Genomic DNA, 13,380 nt, shown 5'->3' with positions numbered 1-13,380 from the left:
ACAGAGCCAGTTTACTAATGAGGCTGTAGCGCAGTCGTGGCATGGACACTATTTTTAGAGTCTTTATAGAAAAAGCAGAGATTACCTGCCTGGACTGAGTTACCTCGGCAACCATCTCCTGTGACTAAGAAAGCCTAAAGAGCATATTGATAATCTATCATGATGTCGAGAGAGTGCAGGTTATCAGAGAGAAACACCAGAAAGATTTCAAAGACACTCAGGTCTCACTGGGAAAATAATGTCTGCTTTCATCTCCAAAAAAAGCCTGTCACTTGAATTAAAAAAAAATAGAGGAGGAGGGGTGGCAGAGGTACATAGAGTGCACACTCACAGATTTATTGGTCCTGTGTCATCTTTCTTTCAGGATAAAAAGCATTTTTTTTTTTTTAGCTGCTGTTTTGTTTTCTGGGGGAGTCACAGTATCTAATACACAGCAAAGGGAGAGATTCAGAGATTAAAATAAATAAATAAATTAGAACTCTGTCACATAACCAATGGGACAGAAATGAATGGGAGAGGGGGACAGAGGAGAAAATTATGAAATCAAATAAAATCAAATGCTCCAGCAGGGATGCTGAGGTCTTTCAGCAGCCTGAGAGTGGCAGTGCCTTGTGTTTTTCACCATGTGTCATGCAAGGAATTTCGCAGCCCTGTTTTTAATTCTGTTTTGTGGGGAGTCTTGCACACATTGTGCCAGTTCCCTCAGTTTCCTGTGTGACGTTGCACTGAAATAGCTATGTAAGAATCATGATTTCCAAGGGAGCTGTCATGGTCCAAGCCTCTCAAACATATAGGTAATACATAGCAGAGTGTACATGAAGAAAGAGTACATAATATACACAAACAAATAGTGCATCACACAGAGCATGAGACTTGTCAGTCCTGTCCTGATATCCTCTGTCCTGTGCAAAACTGAAAGGAGTTGTCTTTAAAAGACTTTGTGTACAAGGTGAGTTTTCAAGTGTCTTTGGCTCCTCTCTAGGTAATGAGGTGGTTTTTCCTTCTGTTTCTTGCAGGCACTAATACTGTAGGAACACTGAAGTTAGTTAGCTTACTTGCCGCGTGGATCTTTAAAACCAGACAGTAGCCTGCAGCACTGTTGTCCGAACTTCGGACTGGATTGCTTCCTGTGTTCTGCATACTGCTCTTGGTGTGTGACATTTTGCTCCCAATTACATTGAAATTCCTTCTAGATACAGCCTTGAAAGTATGATTTTCAAAGGAGAACAAACGTGCATTGCATGATCTCAGAAAGAACTTCCTAATAGCAGAATGTTGGCACTCCTAAATATTACCCCACTGAACTCTCTGGATAGGTGGTTATTTAATCCTGCTCCCTGCTTGCAATCTCAAAGTTTCCATCTCCATCCATTCTCTTTATTCACTCCCCTGGTAGAGGCTGAGTAAATTGTGACACAGATCACAAGAGAAAGCATTTGAAAGCTCTCATTTCGGAGGAATATTTATCTGTAGCACAAAATGACCACAGAAAGAAATTGGCATCACTCCTGTTACTGGCAATCTGTATTCAGAAAAGCTTAATTTAATACTTTCCTAAATGGGGTGTTGTGGGTCAGGGCTAAACTACATTGGCACAGCTGTGTGAAATTAGTCTATGCAAGTTATGCCTGGCTCTCGCCAACAGGATTAATCCTTAGCTTTCCAAGGAGCTGAAATCTACCAGGACAAGAAAAATTCCAAATGTGTTGAGGTTTTGCTGTATGTCTTTTGTGAACTGTGCATGGCTTTAACACTTTTCTGCAAGAAGCTGGCAATTCATATAGCTGTGGAGAGCCCTGGTCTATTTATTCAAGTGCTTTTCAAACTTCAGCAGTCAGTACCAGGTTTCTTAGAAGATAAAGAAGAAACTTGCAGTAAGCAAGGGATCATTTAAACACTCCACTACCAAAATTTGTTTCCTTCTCAATAATTAGAGTATGCATCCTGGAACACAACTGTTTGCATCACTTCTAAAACAGATCTTGGCTCAGGTGATAGGCTCCAGGATAGAGGGAACAAGCTTTACACCATGTAAATACTATTCTCTGCTTTTCTTTCCCTTGGCAGATGGAACTCCCAAAATCATTTCTGCCTTCAGTGAAAAAGTGGTGAGTCCAGGAGAGCCAGTCTCCCTTATGTGCAACGTGAAGGGGACTCCTCTGCCTACGATCACTTGGACGCTGGATGAAGATCCCATCGTGAAGGACAGCAGTCATCGTATCAGCCAGATTATCACCTCAGAAGGCAACGTGGTCAGTTACCTGAATATCTCTAACACTCAGGTCCGAGACGGTGGTGTTTATCGGTGTACTGCCAACAACTCTGCGGGAGTCATCCTGTACCAGGCTCGAATAAACGTAAGAGGTGCTTGTCAAATCAGCTCCTCAAAAAAACACACATAACTCATTGTAGTGGAGAAGAAGATTGTTGCATGTGATGAAATGAGTCTTGGAATGCCAAAACCAACTTACTGTTTCTCCTCTCCTTTTCTTTCCCCTCTCTGCCTCTCCAGCCCCATCTAGAAAGTGTATGGTATGGTTAAATGTTGGAAGAACCCTTTGGCTTGTGTTGTAGAGTATTTTTCCTATACTCATTTCTATTAATTCAGTTTCTTTACTTTAGTCCTGCTGTGCATGATTTCTTTTTCTTTTCCTTTCCTCCCCTTGTCCAACATTCATTGTAATTATTCATGTATACAATACTTTAACTTGCATTTCTAGCTCTACATGGCATAATACCCATCCTCATGGTATTATACTTTACATATGTTTAAAAAAAAAGCTAACTTTGTCAGTGTTCTCATGTGTAACAGGATTCTAGCTTTGTACCAGTTTTAGTATTTCACATTAATTAAATCATCCTCAGCCTTTTAATTTGTAATGCAGCAAAGATTTTATCAGGCAAGTGTTGAATAACGCAAATATATACCCCCACATCATTTGTATGTATGCTGCAGGGTGAGGAAAAACTAGAGCATATAAAGATTAGAGAAACTGCTTAAGTAGCTCTTAAAAGGAAAATCTGTCAAATGCTAAGAAGTGTTGTGCAAGCCACATCTGTAAATGTTGTTAACATTTGTATATTCAGAAAAATTATAGGCATGTTTCCTCAAGCAAATGTGCCCTTAAATTGTTTTTAAGAGTTTCTGTTTACCTTTCTAGGGCCAGCAAGCATTCGACCAATGAAGAACATCACAGCAATAGCTGGACGGGACACCTACATCCACTGCCGTGTGATTGGCTACCCGTATTACTCCATCAAGTGGTACAAGAACTCTAATCTCCTACCATTTAACCATCGCCAAGTGGCATTTGAGAACAACGGGACACTGAAGCTTTCAGATGTGCAGAAGGAAGTAGACGAGGGTGAATACACATGCAATGTCCTCGTTCAACCCCAGCTGTCCACCAGTCAGAGCGTGCATGTGACAGTAAAAGGTGAGGTTAACTCGGAAAACTAGAGCCAAGCTAATGGCTGTGTTGTTTATAGAAATGCAGAATTGCACACAGAGGATTGTCCTGGCACTTAGATAATGAGCACTTAAGAAGGTTAATCCAGATTTGTGTTTATTTTTAATGATGACATAGATGCTAATCAGTCACTGTGTCTTGTTCTCTCTTGACTTTTGCCCTCCTTTGTTCAACTAGCAAAGTATTGCTTTCTAAGTGGAAGCCTTGCAGAAGCAAGCTTTCTGTGAGCAGTTTTCACTACAACTAAATCAGTAGATTAATGGTTTGTCACCTAAGTTTCAGTGGTGACTGTTTCTCTGCTGGATGACAAAGTTCACATTTTCATTAGCCAGTGACTTTCGAGCTTTTAAAAATAAGATGAGACTTTTGATGTGTGTGTTTCTGCTGATAAACTGAGACAGGAACTAAAAGCATTAACCTTGCTTTCCTCTTATTAAGTGTGCTTTCCTGAGTGTTCTTGATGCTTAGAAAGGTAGCATTGTAAATAAATGTGACTTGAAATTCTAATAGGATGCTTAAAATCTATTCAAATAGTCTGAAACAAGGATGTTCAGATGGCCCTGAAAGACTTCAGAAATAGATGAGAATAGGAATTTTTTAGCATTGTGTTCTGACTACTCTGATATTGGCAATGTTCAGACCTATTCACAAGGACACAAAAGACAGAAAACCTGATTGCAGTAGCACCTAGTTTTGAGCAATGGGGCCAATAAATAGTGCACTTCATGTGAACCTGTAGGAAGAATTGAGATATAATTTCACTGTTCCTGAAGTTCTTAGAAACTTTTCCTGGGTTTTTCTGAGAGAAGGAGGAAGGAAGTAAGTAAGTTTGATTCTTGTATCCATTATCAGATAAGATACAGAGAACAGTAAGGTAAATTACTGTTACAGACATCTGATCTTTTAACTTCTTCCTGTTCTGTTTGTTTAGCCCTTTCTTGTTTTCAGTCTGGAGTGATGTAATTGCTAATTATTTCAAGAGATTAGGGGATTAGCTTTAAACCACTAGCAATTTGGACTCTGAAAGGCGTGACATCTCACACACCTGAGACCATCAGGGGCACTGGTCACATGCTGTGGCATAAAAAGCTAATGTCACCATTTCTTTTCATGTATGTGGTACCTTGCTTGATGTTACAATATCACAGATCAGTTTAGGAACTGAATGGCAAATTAGTAATAGTGTTGCTCTTGCACTAACAGTTCAGCATGGTAAATCTGGTGGGGAATGCTACCTCTTAAATGAATGCTACCTCAGAACAAATGTAGCCAGACCAAAAAAATCCAGCAGTCTATCCTTACAGCTCAGGCATTTAGATCAAAACATTACTAGTCACTGAGAACGCTAACTGGTATCTCAGGTGCAATACCGGTTTTTCTTCCATTAGGTTACAGTTTCAAACTTGACAGTTCCTCCCCCAGAAAGCAGATTGACAGCTCTATCAGTTTTGATTGAACTGTAGCTTTTGTCAATTATTTGACTTCCTTGAAGATATTCTACTGTACTTCTGGATATTGAGCAGCCAGGGCCATTGGCTGCTCAGGAATCTCAAACAGTGACTGAATATACTCTGAATAACTTACATAAACATGTGGTACATTTGAAGCGTGCCGGTGGGCTGAGCTGCCGCTGCACCTGTGATACAGCCTCATCCTGCATATGCTCCGTAAGGCAGATCCATCGGAGCATTGCAAGTTGCAGTGTGCAAAGCGATCCATGGCACATGCAAAGCAAATGTGTCAGCGTGGCTCATATCTATTGATCCGGAGTTGCCAAAGTTGGCTGCAAAGTGCCCTAGCTACTTCATCATGCCCTGGCCTTGACAAGACACTGTTATTTAAAAAAAGGGTAATAGCCTGGCCTCATATACTAAGACCAAAATGTCAAAGGTGAGCTTTGTATGTCAGGTTTGAACAATTCTCGAGGTTCTGCTATTGTAGCTGGAAGTCATCATTGCCACAGTGGGTTTTTAGATGGCTATGTATTGGTTTTTTCCATAACTACATAGTGATTTTATCTAACATATTAGTGGAGAGTCAGAAGTGGCCTGCTGCTTTAAAATATTAAGAACGTTTGTGTTGCCTTTTTGTTTTATAGATTCCAGAGTTAATGTGATGAGTTTTCAGGCACTTATATTTGATTCCAAGAAATACAAAATACAGCCCAGCTTGCATACTGGAGGTTAAAAGTACTCTCAAATATGACATTGTAAAGGGAGTTAATATCAGTGCCTGAATATCCTTATTTATAGTTCAGTTTCTCATACTATCAGTACACTTACTTATTTCTCAGAGAAACAGAGGGAGAATTACTGCCTGTCTTCAGCATCATGGGTCCTTTGGTTTGTTCTCATTTCTGCTACAAGCTTTCTGGGTGACCTCAAACCAGTCATGTGAAGGGTGCTTCAGAATAGATGATACTTAATGAGCTGTTACTTGGTATTTTGTTTCCTCCATGTTCTGTTCTGAAGACATAATTATCAATTTCCTCCTGAGCTTTTCTGAGATTATAATCTCTGTGGTATCAAAGTGTTTCAGAAACAATGTGTTCATTTTCAAAACCCACCTGAGTGATCGGGAGCACTTTGGCAAATGGCAACTGAGACACAGACTGAACTTAAAAGTATTCACAAATTTTTACATGTTCAATTTCAGAGCCTACAGCTTGATTTTTCCAGTTGACCTCCTGTTACATAGCATTTATATGTTCAAAGCTCTGGTCCCATTGACATGAAGTTGCTTCTGAGAGTTCTTTTTCCTTCTTCAGATCAGTCACATCACCCAGCTTAGCAAGCCCCTGGGAAAGACAGATTTAAGTAATTTAATTAGCATTATCTGAGAGATCTGTGGCAAAGGTGAATACAGAATTTGGCTCTACAGGGCAGCATTTATCTCCATTATGCATACAACTGTTCTTTCTCTGCCACATTTACTGCCCACTTTCCAAACTCTCCACTACATGAAGCATCCTTGTTCTGTCTTGAATGAGGACTTGCTGGAAGCAGTGTGCAAGTAAAAGTATGCAACAGCATGAGCTTGTAACAAAATAAAAGAGGTCTGCCCATTCTGTAGAGTATTTTGAGATTTACAAACATCCAAATGAAAGCAAAATCTTGAGGACGTTCTTCAGAAATCGCTGTAAGATCTCAGATATGAAAACAGCAAGTTTCTTGACAATAACTTCAAAATTAAATCCTGGCTGCCAGAAAATCCAAGAGTGGGGCTTATAGAGCCTTGCTGTGCAGCCTCCCACCTGGCAGGCTGTCAGGAAGTCAAAAGCTTGGGACCTGGGCACTTACATGCTATTCAACCTTAGGCCAGCTACTTCTTTGCATTGCTGATCAGAAGAATCAATTGGACACCACATGAAATCAGTTGTCCCATTTTTAGGAATAACTGGCACCCTTGTCTGCATAGCCACCTACCCCAGAGTTCTGCAGACTTCAAATAACTCTGTCCCACAGAGATGTGGCATGCCACCCCCTGCCATCCCTTGCTTGTCCTCTGTCTGTCCCAAAATCTGAATCTTAGAAGCTAGCAGTGTCTTAAACTGTCTGCTGGGAGCTGAGTGGATAAGCTGGCAGAAAAATACACAGGTTTCTGTTTGGCAGACATAGCTCTGTTGGAACTGTGCCTGAGTCCTAACGGAGCTTTTTGGAAATCAAGCCATCTTGGCATAATTTTTTTTATATTTAGACAAATGAATTGGACAGTTCTGAGACAAAAAGCCATGAATACTACCCACCCGGTAATGCATACGTAGCAGGGGGGAGATTACAACTGTACTTACATACTTAATTTCTGGTATTTTATACCTGTTGACCACTTGCCTTTGCAACTGTAATAACACCTTTTCAACATGTTTTGCTTTGGCCTGTGTTAAATGCAATTTTCTTTTTAGCTTTTTTGTAAAGTAAACTGAACCCCCTTTCCTCCCCCTCCTGCAAAGTGGAAAGAGTAGTTCCTGACATCCTAAGAAGTAATCACTGAGATTAGCCTTGCTAAGGATACTGTATAGGTCCTTGCCAACAGCAGAATTATTCTTAGCAGCGCTGGTTTCTTGCTCTGCATTTGGCCCAGCTCTAGTGGTTTGCCGGTGGGGTTCATATACATCTGCTGATGGCAGAGGACTATTGAAGTCCGATGTCCTAAGGAGAAGAATATTCAGTAGAAGGTGCAGGGTTTTGTGCCCATTTCTCTTAAGTATGACCTGTCCTCCTCAGTCTTCTCCAGCTCATCCTTGATCAAGTCCTGGCTCTTCTGCTCTGGGTTCCAAAACCTGTCTGTCCTCCACATCTTTCCCATCTCAGTCCTCATTTCCTTGGCACCTTGTTCTCATGACTCAAAACTAGTCTTTCCTTTCATAGCTTCCAACCTTCCTCCCAGGCTTCAGCTGCAGTCCTCTCTTTCTGCCATTCTTCACTTTCTCCATCTCTACTGGGTTTCGGTCTGTCCCCCCTCCATGTGGGTCTTCTTCACTGTCAGTGCTGTATCTCACCCCACTGCTTCTTTGTCCCAGTCTTATATTTGCAGTCAGTTTCTCAATTCCACTTTACCAACACCCATGACCTCTGCAATTCCACTGTAAGCCTGCTCCCAAATTCTGACTTCCCCCCCACTGCCCCTACATCCAATTCTATAATTCCCTTTTGTTATCCTGGACACTGCTTTGAGCTTCTGCTCTATCACTTGCTGCTGCTCTCTGCATGCCCAGCAATGCAGGCTGGTTCCCCACCCTTGTCCCTTGGCCCCCACATCTCCTTTCTTTCTCTCTGCCTTGAAATAACTTTTTTTCCATGCTTCCTGGTCCCAGCACAGACATCTGTACAAGCACTAGAGAGGCAAATCTGTCTGCTTTGATTTCTGAAATCTCACCAGACTGCACCTGCACTGCGTGGCTGGAACTGACTCAGCCACTGAAGGTACTGCTAGGATATGTTCAGTGCTGCTCGCACCCTGGGAGCTCTTAGCTATTAGTTACTGGAACATGTTTTCTCAGGATGTATTAACTGGGTTTTTTTTGTCTATTTATTTACTTGTTTTTGCTCAGACTGCAAAATTTGGACACCCTTGTGGTGACTTTTCATACGGACAAGAATATCTGATGCTAGTGCCGTCACCCATTGAATTTGAAATCCATGCTGCTAACCATTGGGGCAGGTGGGACTTCTCAGTTTCTCACAATGCCTTTTTTTTTTTGCTTTTATGGTAGGATCAACATATACTACATCCCTGTTTTTCCACCTTCTTGCCTTATTCTTGGAAATGGCCAAACACTTTTAGTTGAAACTTTCCAGCCAGAATGACTCAGCCTGAGGCAGACACCTGGCCTGGAAAAATACTATCCAAACAAAAGTTAAAGTGCAAGCAAACGAGAATAGTCTTACAATGAGAAGTGCTGGCAAACAGAGAAAGAGGTTATATTACTTACCCATCTGTAAGTTTCATATTTCCAATGAAAAACAACCCTTCAAGTGGCAAGGTGGTAAAATAATAATAGCAGCATCTCCTCTACAGCATTTTAGTAGATTAGTAGATCTCAAAGCATTTTAAAAACAGGAATATGTCATTATCTTCATATTTTTTATTGTGTAATTTATAGTAATAGTTTTCCTAGCTGTAGTAAAAGCCATCAGTACTAAGTGATGATTTTCTTTTCATCAGTCTCATGGGACGCACTTCTCATGTAAACAGCCTGCTGCTATCCACACTTCTCCAACAGAAATTAATTGAAAAAGAAGCCCCTGAGAGAGAAGGGTGCAGCATCATTAAAATGAAAAGTGCAGTGTTCAAAAGGACTCTTTCTGGTCTTGTAGAGCTTATATATCTCATTGATTTAGAAGGCTTCTCATTGCCTTATACCAAAGTGATAGCACTTCACCTGTTGTGAACCACATAAAAGAATTGTACCAGCCTGTTCACTTTTAGAAAACAAGAAACCAAACAGGTGGTATTTCTAAATAACTTCACGTTGCAACTATTTTAATAGATTCTCCTCATCTTTCCTGGGAAGTATCTAGCTTTTTCTAGTATATAAAATGTTATTGATGGATTTGCATTGCAGATCAGTTCAGGGAGGGCTGGCTTAGATAAGAAAATATGCAGGCACAAAAGAGAAAAAACATCAGGGGAAATCTTTCTAGGGTTCTTGTGATGATGGTGCATACTGTCATCAAACAATCTGCTAATCTGTTTATGCTTCAGTCTGTGACATGGATTATGGCAAGTGTGAGTTCAGTTTCATGCACATATCTAAGACGTAACTTCTTATCTGTCCTACTGACTGAACCTTGTCAATAATTTGAGTTAGAAAAAAATCTTCTGGCTTTGACATCCTTCAGATACTTCTTTCATTATATCACTTTCTGCCTTTCTTTCATTCTCCCATGCAATATCTTTTTGATCCCTCCAAGCTTGTTGCAATTTCTTCAGGAAGAAATAGTCAGACCTGTCAAAGTGACTGGAGTAGTCATATGCAGGAATCATGCAAGGGCCATGTGGTGAGAATGGATGAGAATGTCCAGTTGTGCAAAAGATCCTGCAAAAATCCACTTAACAGTCATTCTCAGGTCACATAATGGTCATGGAGACTTGTTACAAAGAGCAAGCAGTGACAACAGTCTGATTTAAGGGAACATGCACTTTGATAGTGATATCTCCCATGTGAGAACCCCAGCATCTAACCTGTAGAATTAGCTGAAGAAAAGACTAAAGCAGTCAGGTATTCAATATGTGAGACTTGACAGGTCTGTGTAAATTTTTTGCCATTCTATATATGACAACTCAAGGTTAGCCTTACATTAAAATAGCTGACTTACATTCTTTAAAATCTCACAACTGTCATGTGGATGCTCCACTTGTGTCTTATTTTGTAGCAGCACAGTTCTAATACACTATACTCCTAATGACTTCACCTGACACCACAGAAAATTATCACCCGAGAACGTATGTTAAAGTTGTTTCGTTACTATTCTGGTCTTCCTGATGAGGAATTGGTATGCACAAATATAAAACTTTTCACTTAAATCTAAGGTAAAACTCACTGGTTTTGTGTACACGATTTAAGTTGGTGTATGGATGTGTTCATTTATGAATTATGTAAACAATATGAAATGAGCCTTAATACTTGAATAAGAGCCTCAGCTAAGGAGTTCAAGAGTATTTGTGTATTATGCTTGGGTTTATCAAAAGCTATCCCTCTTCTCTCCCTTACAACGCAGTTTTATTTACTTTGGTTTTGGAAGAAAGCATGTTCTTGCACTTTTTTTGGTATGTATTTTGTCAATTATATTTGAAATACTTTCTTGTATATTTGTTAAAATTGCTCTTAAAATTTTAAGCACTTTAATGCACCAAGTTACTGTGATCTATTAGCAGTGTGTGTGTAAGTACATATAGAAAGCAAGACTGCATACACATGATTGTGCAGGCCTGGAGTATGCTGGCCTAATTTCAAATCTGTGTGTACAATACATAGCATGCAAAAAAAAGATGTTTTCAACCCTGTGGGAACAGAAGGATGATATAAAATCGGCTGCTTATGTACAGTCCTAGGATGAAGGTGAAAGGGAAACTAGTGTGAAACCAGTCAAACTACTCATGTGAATGATTTCCAGAGCCAGAGATCATTCTGTTAAAAGTCATCTGTCTTCTAAATCCAGAACTTTTGGCTCTATTGATTTAGTTGGTTTCAACTTTTCACAGTGTTACCTGAGGACAAAGATCACCTTAGATCATGTAGGGGCTACACAAGGGTGATAGCTCTGGACCAGGTTCCAAAAGCATAATAAAAATAACTGGTAAGTGCTTCTGGATACAGAAGCTTTTTATCAGGTGCCACTTTAACAATGAAGGTAACTACTTGTTGTGTTAAAACACTCTTGCAGCTGCTATCTTATCTTCAAATCAAGAAGGTTTTCTTTTTAAAAAAATAAATAGTAAATGCATCCACCTGGGCTTCCCGCCATCCTAGGTTTGCAGGGTGCTTCAAACGATAAAGGCAAGCACTTTTCACGATGGAGGCTGAAAGGAGGTGGCTCAATAGGTGGATCAGACATGACATAAAAGCACTCTTGATTTCTACACAATATTTTACATCCTCTCTTATTTTGGAGGAGCTCCCAGAACAGCATCAGGGAGCCTGTGAGCTACCAGTGTTAAATTTCAGGAAAGGGGAGTGGGGACTTAGGCAAAGGGTGACGTCTCTCTCATAAGCTCCCCTGGGAAATATGCACCACTGCATTTGCTCTGCCACACTCAGCAACAGTTCCTGATAAAATACCACAGCCTGTTGTGGTAAGATTTAGAAGGTGTTTAAATACAGGGTTAACTTTGGTAACTAATGAGCCACAAGTAGAGGGAAATGTTGTGCAACAGCAGAGGCATTACAGGGATTAGTGTGGTTCCGGTTTTTTTCAATGGATATACTTAGAAAGACCTGAAAAATATAATGGTGTTTCCTCTTTTCAAGACAGGATACATTAGCACAATACGAGGGAGCAGTGTCTGAGGCTTGGCTCAGTAAATGCCATTGACAGATAATTCGATGAATGACATGGCCTAGTGATGAGGCTCAATACATACAAGAAAGAAGCAGAAAAATCCAGTGCTTCAGTGACTGTTTACAATTGCTCAGACCATCACTCACAAGGGATGGGGTTGTTTAGGAGAAACAATGGATGGCTGAGAAAGCTTACAAATAACTAGACTGTGGCTAGGATTTGTGCAGAGACAAAATAGTTTTGGCTTTTGCACTCCCAGTGCATGAAATCTAAGGTCACATGGTTGCCTCAGGAGGCTACGTAGTTTGGTGGCTATTACTTTGCATCAGCCAATGGACCTGTGTTGTGAGTATTCATTGCCAAAGGTATTTTATATTGTGGGCACAGCTCCTGCAACAGTGTTGTTGCAAGAAAATCCATTAGGGAACAGTTTATAATGGTAAAACAGAGGACAACTTTCATTCTACTATGCAGAGCCACAGGAGAGGAACACCGTGTTCACAAGGCTGCTGCAGGAGACAGGCTATCTGCAGGATACTCCGTTTTAGTGAATCATCTCAGCAGTTTCTTCCAACATAACTCCCATGGAATGGGGGGCAAGAATTTAAGGATGTTCCTCTGCTAATAGAGAGCAGCATGGAAGCCCTCCTTGCCCTCACTTACAGTAATCTCCCAGAGGTACAGAAGACCTTTCTAGGGCACAAAAATGTAATTTAAATCTTCTTACATTAGCACTAATGAGGCTGGCCCATGCTTCTCTTCTTAAATAGACACTTAATTCAAGCACTCATCAATAAAGCATTCCCAAGACATTGTGCTTCATTGCATGAAGCAGAGATTTTCACTCTTTTGCCCATTGTGGGTAGAGGAAGAAACATCCCTTCTGTGTACACAAGCACATATATGTGTACAGCCCTCTACATAGTTAACATGTAACATGTTATATATAAAATAGCATAATTTAACAAAAAAATCAAATGCAAGCTCTGAAGTATGGTCAAACTAAAGCTATGGAAGGAAAATATTTCAACACACTTTGAAGTGTTTTAAACACATTTTAAATACATCTGTCCTACTGTAACTTTTTCAGAGTTTATTAAAGAAGTATATATCCCTCTTTTTTTTTTTTAGTGCTGTTTGGTAAATATACAGCTTTAGTTTACAAAAAAAGAAAAAAGCCACGTGCTGGTTAATGAAGCTTGCTATTTTCTTCTGTCAAGGATATATGTCAACTTTTTACTGCAGAGAGAGAGAGAGATAGCAACTTTTGTAGTTCAGAAATTACTTGACTGACTTCAGGTATGCTTTATTCTATGTTTTTAATAAGTGATTTTTGTGATTGTTTCCTTCTTCAAACTAGCAGGAAGAAAATTTATCTGTTGTGTTAGGTCACCAGGAACTGCTTTTAT

The 13,380-nt window shown here is 40.1% G+C and overlaps 1 protein-coding gene across 2 annotated transcripts in view; it reads left to right on the top strand.

The window, feature by feature from the left end:
- The window catches only part of DSCAM (DS cell adhesion molecule), a 476,243-nt gene that overhangs the window by 297,494 nt on the left and 165,369 nt on the right, over positions 1-13,380 (top strand). For both annotated transcript variants that reach the window (XR_012621906.1, XM_074814395.1), the window contains exons 7-8: positions 2,068-2,364; positions 3,162-3,437. Coding sequence is in view for 1 of the 2 variants with exons in the window: in XM_074814395.1 (XP_074670496.1) it covers positions 2,068-2,364; positions 3,162-3,437 (573 nt within the window). In the remaining variant the exon portion in view is untranslated. The remainder of the gene's footprint in view (positions 1-2,067; positions 2,365-3,161; positions 3,438-13,380) is intronic.

This window comes from Strix aluco, chromosome 2 (assembly GCF_031877795.1).
Source record: "Strix aluco isolate bStrAlu1 chromosome 2, bStrAlu1.hap1, whole genome shotgun sequence".
NCBI classification, from domain to species: domain Eukaryota; kingdom Metazoa; phylum Chordata; class Aves; order Strigiformes; family Strigidae; genus Strix; species Strix aluco.
This window is presented reverse-complemented; position numbering and strand designations above follow the sequence as displayed.